Source organism: Pithys albifrons, chromosome 2, assembly GCF_047495875.1.
Source record: "Pithys albifrons albifrons isolate INPA30051 chromosome 2, PitAlb_v1, whole genome shotgun sequence".
Classification (NCBI taxonomy): domain Eukaryota; kingdom Metazoa; phylum Chordata; class Aves; order Passeriformes; family Thamnophilidae; genus Pithys; species Pithys albifrons.
This window is the reverse complement of record NC_092459.1, coordinates 47,757,649-47,771,082: the sequence shown is the minus strand read 5'-3', so window position 1 is coordinate 47,771,082 and position 13,434 is coordinate 47,757,649. Positions and strand designations below refer to the sequence as shown.

Genomic DNA, 13,434 nt, shown 5'->3' with positions numbered 1-13,434 from the left:
TATATTAATCTTAGAATGCTTTAAAAACTGCCAGAGCAATCACAAAGTAATGAAGAATATGGAAGGTTAGACAACATTCAAGAAGCCCTAAGAGCAATAATAATAGTGCCTATGATGGCAAAGAGCAGATGGGTAGAGTTAGGAGTTACCTAGAGAGCTCAGAGAACAATATTATTTAATGGACTAAATAAAAAAAAATTGCAAACTCTTTAATCACTGGCAGAATAAAATAAAAGTTGAAAGACGAGCACATCACATTACATTGGAAAAGGTTTCCAAGAGCATGATTACCTTATACAGAAAACTTGCCTTAAGAGATACCCTATTTTTACAAATACCTCTTGTTTCACTCACAGACTGCAGCCCCTGTGCCCCATTGATAGTCGTTTTGGACCCCGTGGCCAGGATGAAATCCCTCTGCGAGCTCTGCAGTTCAAGCGAGGTCTGCTCCATGAATTTCGAAAGGGCAATGCCACCAAGGAACAAATACGACTGCACAATCTGGTTCAGCAGCTTCCCAAGGCCATTATCATTGGGGTGCGGAAAGGAGGCACCCGAGCACTACTGGAGATGCTGAACCTTCACCCTGCTGTGGTCAAAGCTTCTCAAGAGATTCACTTCTTCGACAATGATGAAAACTATGCCAAGGGAATTGAGTGGTACCGGAAAAAAATGCCTTTTTCTTACCCTCATCAAATAACAATTGAGAAAAGCCCCGCATATTTTATCACCGAGGAAGTACCTGAAAGGATTTACAAAATGAACTCATCTATCAAATTATTGATCATTGTCAGGGAACCTACCACAAGAGCTATTTCTGATTACACTCAGGTGCTGGAAGGCAAGGAAAGAAAGAACAAAACTTACTACAAATTTGAGAAGCTGGCTATTGATCCTAATACCTGTGAAGTGAACACTAAGTATAAGGCGGTGAGAACCAGCATCTACACAAAACATCTGGAGAGATGGTTAAAATACTTCCCAATTGAGCAGTTTCATATTGTGGATGGAGACCGGCTCATCACAGAACCACTGCCAGAACTCCAGTTGGTTGAGAAGTTCCTAAATCTTCCTCCAAGGATAAGTCAGTACAATTTATACTTCAATGCCACCAGAGGGTTTTACTGCTTGCGATTTAACATTGTCTTCAACAAGTGCCTGGCAGGTAGCAAGGGACGCATTCACCCAGAGGTGGATACCTCTGTCATTACCAAATTGCGAAAGTTCTTTCATCCTTTTAATCAAAAATTTTACCAGATCACTGGGAGGACATTTAACTGGCCCTAAACAAAAGTTCATACAACACTTTCTGTTGCACCTGAGACATGCAATTGATGTCTCTGCTAAAATATGCACTTTTCATAGACATGGCTAGCAAAGTAACTTTTTTCATGCATATGTGTACATAATGCAGTGTGTGACCAAATATACGGTGGGATCGATTTTTTTCTACAGAGTAGTAACTAACATAAATTTACTGTCAATATAGTTGCATCTTTTAAGATATAATAATAAAGGGAAAGGAAGTATTTAGGGAAACAAAGTCAGATACAGTTAAAAGGGTCAGTGTTCCTCTCACTTAATGAAGTGTTTATGTGACATACTTATTGATCCAAGCAGAACATTAGTTTATGTCATAAAAATTCTTGTCAAAAGTCTGTAAAGCTGTGAGAAAGCATAATCTTGAGGTTATATTTGGAATGTGTAAGGCTAAAGGAATACTGACACTTTAAACCCAGTCCTGAATTTTTACAAGAGTGAATAGTACTATTTTCTTATTATTTTAAATTAATATCTTATCTGATACGAACTACATTGATTTAGAGTTCCTGTGGTGAGTTTGCACTATTGTTTTATTGTATGGACCATCGTGTCACTTGTAGCATGTCAATCATGTGTCAAAAAAAGGTCAAATGATTTTTTTCTCTATATTTGTGTGTCAACAAAGCTAAACATCGTGTATATAGTGTACAGTGTTTGTAAATACTGGTTTCACACTAAGTAATTCTATTTTGTAAACTGAATATGGCTATTTAATTTATTGTGAAAATTAAATTTATTGTGGTATTTAAAAAAGGAATGGATTAAAATTACCTATATGTGCAATGGCATTTCACATTTGCTTTATATACATCATTGTGATCCCTTAGATCATATATATGTGTATGAGACAGAGTTACACATGTAAACTTGGTTTCTAGACAGTTGAAAATATTGATCCATGTGGCAAAGCAGAGTTTATTACAAAACCCATCCATTTAGAAATCTGGTATAATGTACACCTCAAAGGACATTATTGCTGTTCTGTTGCAGCACTTTGCTAAAATTAATTCAGTTGCAGTAGCCTGTAAGGCTGAAGAATGACAGTAAAAGCTTGCTGTAACCAAGTATATGAACAAAGAAGAGCCCTCATTAAAACCAAAATAACAGACAAACAAAATTAGAAGAAAGGTTATAGAGATTTCGCCACCAAAAGCTAGTGATGCCTCAGAAGTCAGAAAACTGTTGTGATACATTTCCTTTCATCTGGTTGTGCATGCAGCTGCTCCAAAAAACAACTACAGTATTGTTATTTCTCACATAAACATATAGCACATGTTTCCATTCAATAAGTGACACAGTAAGTGGCAAGAATTTAGTTCAGGAAATTAGTGCTTTCATGTTTTATATATTGTATGGTTCAAGGATTCATAAGCAAAAGAATAAAAGCAAATGAAAAATCTTGTAAAAAAAGAATGAAAGAAGGAAGGAACAAAAGAAAGAAGAAAGGAAAACAAAACAAAAAAAAAAAACCAAAAAAACAACACAGAAACCAAACAAATTCCCAATCATTTTAGAACCACCATCTAAAGATTGATGGGTGCATATTTTGGAAGGTATCTAGAACATCAGAATATTCTGAGCTACGTTAGCAGAGTGGCTAGTAGTTAGATTATAATAAGATCAAGTGTTCCCTGTGGGCCATTTATTTTGTTCAGTGATCTGGAAGCATTGGTTTTTCTAAATAAGTGGTTTTTAAAACTCTTGTGAGAGATTGCTGCTTGTCTTGCTGTATCTTTAATCATATGTGCTAAAACTGTGAGCAATGTGCCCTTTCTTCATGCTGCTTCAGAGCCTTGCCAACACAATACAGCAGAGCATATGTGAAATTTTCCACAGTAGCTACAATACAACTCACTGTTTTTTCTGTATGAGGTGTGAGCACCATTTTTCCTACCCACTTCCAGACAAAAAGACTAATAGTGTTCAACAGGGAGATTTTATCCAATTTAACTTTTTCACGGTCTTTAGGTGGGCAGACAGATTTCAGATGCTTTGAGTGATACCTACAGACTTCATAAAGTCATGGCTACAAACTATGACTGAAGGCTGAGATGCATTTTCAATGAAAGGGACAAATTAGGTAAAAGTTACCTCCAAGCACTAAATATGCATTTGAAATTAATATCTCTCTGCACTGATCAGAAGAATCACAGAGACTGTGATATAACAGGCATGACTACCTACACACATTCCTGTTAAAGTTCGCTGGCTTAATTCCAGCTTATCATTTGCAATTTTGGAGAGATGTGGATAAATTTAGGTGATATCTTAGACAAATCTGGTTCAAAAATGCACAGAGGAACAGTCAGGAATAGCAGGGGAGGAAAAAGGTTTTGGAGGCATTGCTATGTGTTAAGACTAAAAGAGCAGGAGACTGATTCACTTTCACTCAGCCTTCAATGCAACATCCTTGACTCTATTTGACATAACCCAGTGAAAAGAAAGTTTCAAAACTGATTCTTAACACATAAATACAACACACACCCAAATCATGCTTCTAGGTTGACAAGGATTTTGCTGCAGTATTCATAACCAGTTTGGTAAGTTCTGACCTTATGATATTTACCTCTTCAGGAGCAATTTGTAAACAATTCATTTTAACTTCCCTGTTTTGCTCCTCAAATCCTGAGTGAAAATTTCTATTCAAATTGATCATGAGTGTTCAGACTAGGAAGAGCATTCTTAGATCGAGTTTATGATTGCAGAGTGATGCACAACTATATGAAGTTGCAGCTGTCAACTTATGGCATTCAAGTTCTCTAAAGACATTGCATCTTTTGTATTTTCTGTACTCGAAAATTACAGGCTCACAGCTCTGGTAAATGTTTGGATTAAAACTGCTAATATTTCTGTGCATTTTTATCAGATTGCCCCAGCTGCTGTTTAAACAATATAGAGCAACATTTTGCAGCATGAAGGATTATTGGAGATGAATTTGAAATTGTATTTTCAGAAATTAGTATATAGGTAAATAAAGGTCTGACATTTGGAGATGAGCAATTAATTTACCATTAACCCACTGTACTGCATTTTCTTCAGGAAAGCAGAATAAGCATGATAAAAGTGCATTCGCCCTATTTTAATGGATTTTTTTCTTTTTGCCATGATGTCTAAGAATACAAGAGATACATCATTTTTAGCAACATGTTTTATTATATTAGTCCCAGATTTTTAAGAGGCAATGGCCACAAACTGAAAACACAGGAGCACCATCAGAACATCAGGAAACACTTTCTTACTGTGAGGGTGACTAAGCACTGGCATGGGCTGCCCAGAGATGTTGCAGATTTTCCATCACTGGAGATATTCAAAATCCATCTGCACACTGTCTTGGGCAACTGGCTCTGGGTGTCCCTGCTGGTGCAAGGGGGTTAACCGTCCCTTCCAATCTCAACTATTCTGTGATGCTGTGAAGATTCCTCTCTATCATTAAGTTCTCATTAAGTAGTGCCCATCGGTTCAGTGTTACACATACAACAGAGAACATCCAGACCTAGTCTAACAAGCCAGTCGTTACACTGTTCAAAGCAAAGCAGTGGAAGCACTACAGTGCACATATTTACTCCCTGGATAGCTGACCTAACTTGTGTTGGCAGCCTGTGTAACTTACTGGAACCCTCTGATTGGAGAAGATGAAGAAGTAACTTTGAGAAATTTTTCTTTTTCCTGGCCTGGATGACCTCACCAGGGTAACAGAGGATATGACAATACAAGATCCAGATCAGGTAAAGCTCCAGCAAAAAGAATTTAGTGAAGTTCTTTTCAAGAAACTCACAGCAATTGGTGTTTCTTGCATGGCATTCTCTATAGCAAGACATAAAGCCATAATCTCGGGCAATAGAGTCATGAAATTTTTTTCATAAATGCCTATTATTTAAATTCTCTCCATATTAAATATATATAATCAGCTACTTACATTGGACACATTCCTTAGGAATATATACAGAACTGCTGAGTGACTGCAAAAGATTCCTATCTTGTACATGGTAAAGATTTAACTTATATCGCTTCTCCTTTTTGATTTGAGTTATATGTAAGACCAAAGTGTAGAACATAATTTGAAGAAAACTGAAGCAAAAGTTCAATCAAATCACAAACACATGACAATAAAATTGTAGAGAAAATTAATTTCCCTGTCCTCAACACAGGCTCCTTGATATTAATGAGTCATGTTGAAATCATTTATTAGCAAGGTAGGTCTATTTTACTCCAAACAATCAAATGTTAGCAACAGTGAGAGAATAAAAACCCTGTAAAATTACTGGGAGCTGGCTTGTGTGAAGTTTTTAAATGAATTTTCATAACATATGAGAGTTTACTACTTAAATGCTGAGGTACCTTCATAAGATACTAAGCTGAGAAATTTCATGAGTTTGAGGCTTTTCTGAAATCCACAACTCTTTTCCCAGACATTTTCAGTTTGATGGAATAAACTTATAGTTAAACTGGAATGCCTAAATCCTGTGCTGAAGTGATTTCATTCCGTTATTTTGCAGACATGATTTCATACATGTAACTGGTTTATCTCCCAGTACTCTAGCAAAAGGTGCTTGCTTGCAGTTTAGGGATTTTTAATACCCACTTGAAAACATTCAAGACCCAGCTTCTCCTAAAGAAGCTAATGCTGGAGCAAGGATCTTCCAGAGGCATCATTTGTCAATGACAGTCCCACAAATCACTGCTGCTAGTTTTACTGCAGTGACTGAGAAGCCTGCAGAGACTAGGAAATCCACAAATGACCCTTCAATGAAGAAGAGGTCAGGAGTTGAATGTTATGTAGGGATTGCTATCTCTGCTTCCATTTAAAATGGGATAAAAAGCTATTTCTTTCCTGTGTAAATATAACTGTAGAAAGAGGTTTCTGGAAGGACTCTACAATCCAATGGCAGTTTTAGTTTATCCAGCTCATGCCCATCAAAGTCCCAACCTCCCTCCTTACACAATGTGCTCTTTCCCTCGCCTTTGCTCTGACTCTCATGCTTGCTTGCTCCTTCCTTATGGAGCTGCTTCAGTTCACTAAGGTAAAAGACTAACTGGTTTAAAAAGATGAGTAATATCACTAAAATTGTACTGGATCAGGGCAAAAGTATATTCAAACCAGGATCTGCCACTAGAAGTGGCCAACAGCTAATGCTTTAGGCAGAGCATAAAGACAAAGTAAGCTGAAGACAATTCCACGCTGCAAGGGTTTGCAGTTATTGGATGTCTTCAGTGGGAGAGGACAGTCTACAGATGTAGCAACACAGTGCCTTCCTCTTCTGTGTACTTAGCCAGAAACCCCTTGAACCCACTGAAAAGGTTTTCCCAAGGTGTGCTCTAAACCCTCATTTGTTATCAGTTAGCAAGGATAGATGTATAAAATGAACCAGAGAAATGTGGATAGTACCTTTAATATCTGATAATGAATATGATGTGGCAATGAAAGTTTTATCTACCTTCCTAACTCACTTTGAAAATGTCAAAGATTGTTTTATTAGTTTCTTAAAAAAATACTTGCCACACATCCCTAAGCAGACTTGGTCCTGAGATTTGTAAAAGACTGCAGAAACAGATTAAATAATGGTAAATTTTACTTTTGAAAGATCTTGTTTGCAGAGAAAACGACTTCAGGTAAATGCTTGTATTGGGTCTGGCTGACAGAGAATTCATTTCCCCATAGCAGCTCTCACAGTGCTGTACTTTAGCTAGCTAGAAGGGTGTTGATAACACACCAATGAGCACAGCATCAGCACTGTAACATTCCTTTCCCAGCTGAGGGCAAGATCCTGGGAGGGGACACAAGTAGACCAGCTGACCCAAACTTACCAAAGGGATATTCCATACCCTATGACATCAATTTAGATATAAAAGCTAAGAAAAGGAACAGGAATGGGAGCATTGTTTCCAATGGCTGCCTGCTGTGAAACCATTATGCATGCTGAAGTCCTGATCTTGGGAAGTGGCCAGACATCACTGCTGATGGAAAGTAGAGAATAAACCTTGTCATTTTTTGCTTCGCTTTTGCATGTGCAAGCTTTTGCCTTAGTAAGTCCTTATCCCAACCCACAAGTCATTTTGCATCTTATTCTCTCCCCTCTTTGCAGCTGGGAAGGGGAGTGACAGGGTGGATGGGTGGGCACCTGGCATCCAGCCAAGGTAAACACACCACAAAACTTTAAAGAGATTTTAATAGTAATCTCAGATATTTTTTGTTATTGTAGCCATCAACTCCAAGGATGCCAACTGGATACTCAGCTACACTGCTATTAGTCTTCTACCTTAGTGTCACCGTTTAGAGTCTATCATGTAAGGTTTACTTCACAGAGGAGAAAAAATATTTTAAAACTAAATAACATGGATCTAGTGAGTCTCCAATTGCATTATAGAGACCTAATTTTGTTACTGAAGGCTCATGTATGTTACTGAAATAGGGATGTGCTCAGGCTAACCATTATCACTACCTATAAGTTGATTTTTCCTTTGTTTGTGAGTTTCTTTGAGGAGTTACTTTAGCATGTGATATTGTATAGCACTTTTCTATCAGCTAATCAGCTCTGACTAATCTGTTCTTTAAAGTCTGATTTACCTTCTGACAACGTTGAGACAGACATAATAAACCATCTTCAGAACTACCAACTATCCCTAACTGCAGTTACATTTATAGACAAAGGATTTTCAGTTCTTTCTGCAATAGTGCACTGATGAAAGAGTCAAGCCCTTAGAGAACATCCATGTGTTATCAGTCTGGATACTAGCCTTTTTCCCAGGGCTTGAATTGACAAGTGCAAGGAAAGCACAGAAAAGACTAGAATGCCATCGTCCATCTGCTGCACCGTGCTTAGCATATGGTGAATAAGATTACCTGCTGTTCTAAGATCCCTGTTCAAACTGGCAGTAGCATGACTTTAGGAGCTGATAGTGACCAAACTACTGGACTCTTCAGTTTATGTCTAGCTTGCTTACAATTCAGCTTTGACTCCACTCAACTTCTTATTAGTTTCAATCTTATCTCTCGTGGTACATAGCAATCCACAACTCTCCTTGAAATGTATGTCTTGTGAGACAGCAAAAGAAACATCAGCAGGGGCTGTCACAGTCTTTGCACTGCGATCACAGAGAAAGGTTGTGATACAAGGAATTTAAATCTGCTGATGTCCTTGTGATTCCTAAATGATTCCCTCCAACAACTTTCAAAATAATCTTCCCTCAGCAGCAGTGGTCACTCCTTTTAAAGGTTAATGCTTCTGTGAAAATGTCCCGATCATTGATCAGGATATAAAACACCTATATTTTGAACAGATTGCAGTCCTTTGATACAGTACATATACTGTACACATAATACACAGCAAATCATAGGATATGACAAGGAAACAATGCTACTTCAAGCCATCTAACATTATGCCTCAGGCTGATTAAATAAACAAAAAGAAACATGACAGAATCATGCACATTTTACTCCTGGCCTTAATTGCAAACAACTGTTTTGTAATGTATGAGGCCTTTGCCATCCAATTCCTTGGCTGATTTTCTACTGATGAAAGACTTTCCAATTCATTGAACTGTGAAGCCATTGTTTCTATTCCACACCCCTGAAGACAGAAGAACTAATTTACAATTCCCTACTGTATGAAAAAAGTGATACGCATTTCATAAGATGTGGGACTAGTAGCAGCACTATTACTAGCTTCATCCTCAAGAAATTGCTGCAGTTGTTTCAAGCTCGTCAGTGTAGCTGCACTAGTAATAACAGCTTCAAGGAACTGAAACAACCTTTTTTGCTTTGGATGGCTTGGTGAAGCAGCCCAGACCTATAAGATTGGTGAAGTGAAACCGTCATTTGGCTTAAAAAAAGATCCACATTTGGTATGCATTGAAACATCCAAACTGCATCAAGGAGATGAAGGAAATAATAACCACTTTTTTCCTTTTTTTTTTTTTAAGTGAATGGTAAGGCCAGCCTTCTAAGAGGTAGCCACAAGTAATAATCATTAACATCAGTAGTAATTAGCAATGCATGTTGTATACCATGGGCAGCTACTGTTACACCTTCAGGTTCATTCAAATAAATTTGCTCTGAGGAGGCCTGAGGATTAACTGGAGGAGGAACCTGCACTCAGTGTTGAACAGGTAAAAAATCTGACTTTGTTTCCATCATGGACTCTAGAATTGCCACCTGCATGCACATGCTCTGCTCTGGCACAGTGGCCTACCATCCTATCCACTGATAACAAAAGAGAAACAGTACAGATAGTTATACAAGTTCATTTATGTTCAAGATCCAGCAAAATTTCCTTCACAGAGCCACACAGGCTTTATTTTAAATGTTGTAAATTGAAGATTGAAGTTGAGTATCTCATAGCTGTCATGTTCACTTCCACTTTTGACACTTAGATATTAAAAGAAATCCAGAATATAGCTATGCAGACATCTTATCAAGCTTTGGAACTACCTAAACAATTCAAATTTCTATTTTTAATCAATTTTAATGGTTTAGAATAAGAATTACATGAACAATAAAATGTAATATAATGAAATTGCACAGATAACAAAAAGCTAAGTTAACAAATAGAAGTACTGGAAATGCATTTTTATGTTGCATAAAAGAGTAAAAATAATCACAGTAGACTAAAATTGTAGGCACCCTCTCTTCCTAGTTGTTCCTAAATGTAAGCTTACAGGACTCTTCTTGACAGCTTTCTTGTTCAGCCTTTAAAATGCACTATGTTACAGCTAAAGGCTGTTGCTGCTTGTACTCTGATTAGGATATTCTCTGAATATATGATACAAGCATTCAAATTTCACCAAGGTGAGAAAACTCTGGAATGTAAGGTGCACATTTTGGAGGGCAAATAAAAAACAGAACTGCTGGCAAATCAAGGTTGTGTACTAGGACTCTTTGCTAGGCTTGCTCAGCATCAGCTGATCTTGTACAGCCTCCTCAGGAAACCTAATGGATGGACACCACAAAGTCGTGAATAAGTAAGAGGCTATATTGGTATTTCTGGCATGGACTGTATTGGTTACTGAATCCTTAGAACGCACTGTCCTTATTCATGGTAAAGGTAACCTGGCAGCTACTTCTGGGTTACAAATTCTGTGAGGTGGTTACAAAAGTTTAGACATTGCAAAATGATCCCCAGTTACCCCAAATATTTGGAGTAACACACCTGAACTTGAAAATCTCTTGTGTGAAACCATGTTCTAGGTCTGCAAGTTAGCAGCAAACTTAAAACCATCCAAGCTCATGAACACCAGAGCAGCCTGCATGGTGAAACCAACAGTGTTTCCAGCATAGAGGTGAGACCAGATACTGCACACTATTTCATCTCTGAGTAGTGAAGTACAGGGCTGAAGTTGTAGGTGTTCACATGGTATAAGAGAACCCTAACACTGTGACTAGTTTTAGCTGAGTGCTGGTATTGCTCCATTTGCCACCAAGCAATCATCCAACCCAGTAATGCATTACAAAAATAGCATGAGTTGAGTAAAATGGGTGATCTCGTTTTATTTCCTTTTTGTTACCTTATTAGTTAAATTTCAGTAGATCTAATGTCCTTCTAACTTGTAGAGCTCTGTGTGTACTCAACCTGCAGCTTTTTGGAAGTGCATTCTGAGAACCTAGATCATTTTCTCCCACATAAATGAAAGGCAAACCCAAAACAGAATCAGAGCTCACAGAAATTACATACCAATACCTTTAATTTTAGAGATATTCTCTGCCACATCTATAGCAAAATCAGTGGGAGAAAGCTCAAAGAAAATTCTGTGATCCTGTAGAGAGCAGAGGAAACTTTCAGGTGTGAAAAAGAGGGCAGCATGACAGTGGCTGAAGCCTGTGTTCAAAAACAGGGCCAGGGCTGTGTAGTAAGTATGATTTGTCTGTATTGATTTGAGTCCTAGCATATCCAACCAGTGTATCCCAGCAATTTTTCTGCTTGCATCCAGATTGGGAAAACTCAGTTGTTGATAAACTACTGTTCCCCGAATATTGCCAGGTAACCAACAGAAACCTCTCTGGGCCACTGACATAGCACCTATGGCAGCACATGTACAGCCATTCTCCTTCTCCTCCTCTGCCTGATCTATCCTAGCACCTTCCAACTCTGAGTCCTCTATCATTAGGCTTCCCATAATCTCAACCAAAAGAAAACACAGAATAACTAATCCAATATCTGCCATGGGGGTGGTTGTAGACGGTCCTGACTTGTACCAAATAGATGAAATCAGGGAAGGTCCTGAGCCAAGAAGCAGTCTGAGTGCACCTTCCAGAATTGGTCTACACATCCCCTCTGGAAAGAGGCTTGGCTTTGCTGCGGGAACCAAATCTTCAGTGGTGGGAGAGCAGGGGCAAAGCAGGTTTGTTTGCTGATGCACCATGGCCCATCACTTAGCAGACTGGTGTGCATCCTAGGGAGGCTGCTCTCCTCTTCTTCTAGGGATATAAAGCAGGTGTCTCCCTTGCTACCTGACATTTCTGTATATGCACATGCAGAGCAAGCCTTATTCTAAATCTTTCATGTGCACCTGCTTCTTTCTAATCTCCAGAGTTCATCTGCATTGTGTCTGAGCTCTCGCTACCTGGGAGACAGACACCTGGCATGGGTCTTGTCTGTCTCATCCTAAGGCTATTTAAAAAATCTCTTATTTCACAAGAGTCTGTTTGTTCATGTATATTGTTGTGGGTTTGCATTAGGGAAGGGACTTTTGTGTGCTGGGTTTATGCTTCTGTGTAATTGCTCATTTCTCTCATCCCTTCCTTATTGTAAATAGGAATGACTTACCTGAAGTGGACCTGTTTAGTTAAATACTAGGTATTTTTTTCTATTTCCCCTCTATAAGCCAAGTTCTTAAAGGATTCACTTGCTCATCTGAATTCCTCAGTTCAGATGTGGGGGCTGGGCTTCCTATCCTGCTCCCAGTAACTTCCAAACAATGCTGCCCTCAGCTTACCTCCAACAGAGAGAGACCAAAAGAGCATCTTCCAGCATGTGGATACTTAGGCTTGAATTTCCTCAGCTTTTGGAATCTAGTGTCTTGGTCTCCACCTGCAGTCCTTACCACTGTGCTTTCATAGGAAAGGTTATTGTGGCAGAGCTGCAAAGTCTCTAGAATACCCCCTGCCTCTTTCTTCTCTGCTTTAAAATGACTGCTAAACTGGGTTTACAATTAGATCACACTAAGCTTTTACAAAGGCAGGTAGTCCTAATTCTGAAGAACTAATGCGGCTTTAATTCTAACAATAATAACAAGAAAAACAACAGTAATGATAACAATGAGAATGTAATAGCTGGATTATCCAGCAATGCTGGTGGAGAGACTCTCTGCCCATCACTCAGAAGAAATGTCAGTTTTCTATTCAAAGACCAGATTCATAAATAAAATGACTGTGTCTGTATATATGTGTGTGTTTGTGTGTGTGTGTGTGTGTGTATGTATATATATATATAAAAAATGTGTAGCACTGCAGGTCATAGTTTTGTGCAAGGGCATTTCTACTGTCAAGTTCATCAAATTGAACATAACTTCCATGATACATCTTTTAAATGAGATAGCTGAAATACACTATTTTTTAATAATTAATTACATTTTTAAACACAAAAAGTTCAATAGTTTGAAGATATTTAATATTTTACCAACACTGATGAGCCTAAAAGTATATCCGCAGCCATTTCCATATCACATAAAAATTGGTGTGAGAATAAGAATCAGAAAGCCTGCTACTGCTACCAAATGATTGTATTTTATTGTCATTTTGACCAAAAATACATCACTGGTTTACTGAACTTGACACACAAAGAAGATCAAGATCAGCTTTTATGCAGAATTGTTCCATCAGTGTCAAGACCATTTACATTATGTCTGCTTCAGTACCACCATCCCTCCTTCCAACTTTGTCGTCTAATAATGTGCAAGTCCCTTCTACAAGATGAGCTGTCAGGATGCAGGGTAGTTTTCAAAGCTGTCTGGGGGTTATGATATTTCTGTTCTTTTGCAAATGTGTTCAGCGTATGAGCTATCTCTGTTATGCACAGCAGTTAGGCTGACGAGGTTAGTATTTCCAAACACCTGGTGACTCAACTGGCTTAGGCACAACAGCTTCACTTGAGATGCTGAATATCTGGAACCCCCGAC

The 13,434-nt window shown here is 38.3% G+C and overlaps 1 protein-coding gene across 4 annotated transcripts in view; it reads left to right on the top strand.

Moving 5' to 3' along the window:
* The window catches only part of HS3ST5 (heparan sulfate-glucosamine 3-sulfotransferase 5), a 198,270-nt gene extending 196,248 nt beyond the window's left edge, over positions 1-2,022 (top strand). For all 4 annotated transcript variants that reach the window (XM_071547874.1, XM_071547873.1, XM_071547872.1 and 1 more), the window contains exon 4: positions 357-2,022. In XM_071547874.1, the coding sequence (XP_071403975.1) occupies positions 357-1,287 (931 nt within the window). In that variant the 3' untranslated portion in view covers positions 1,288-2,022. The remainder of the gene's footprint in view (positions 1-356) is intronic.
* The last annotated feature ends 11,412 nt before the right edge of the window (positions 2,023-13,434 follow it).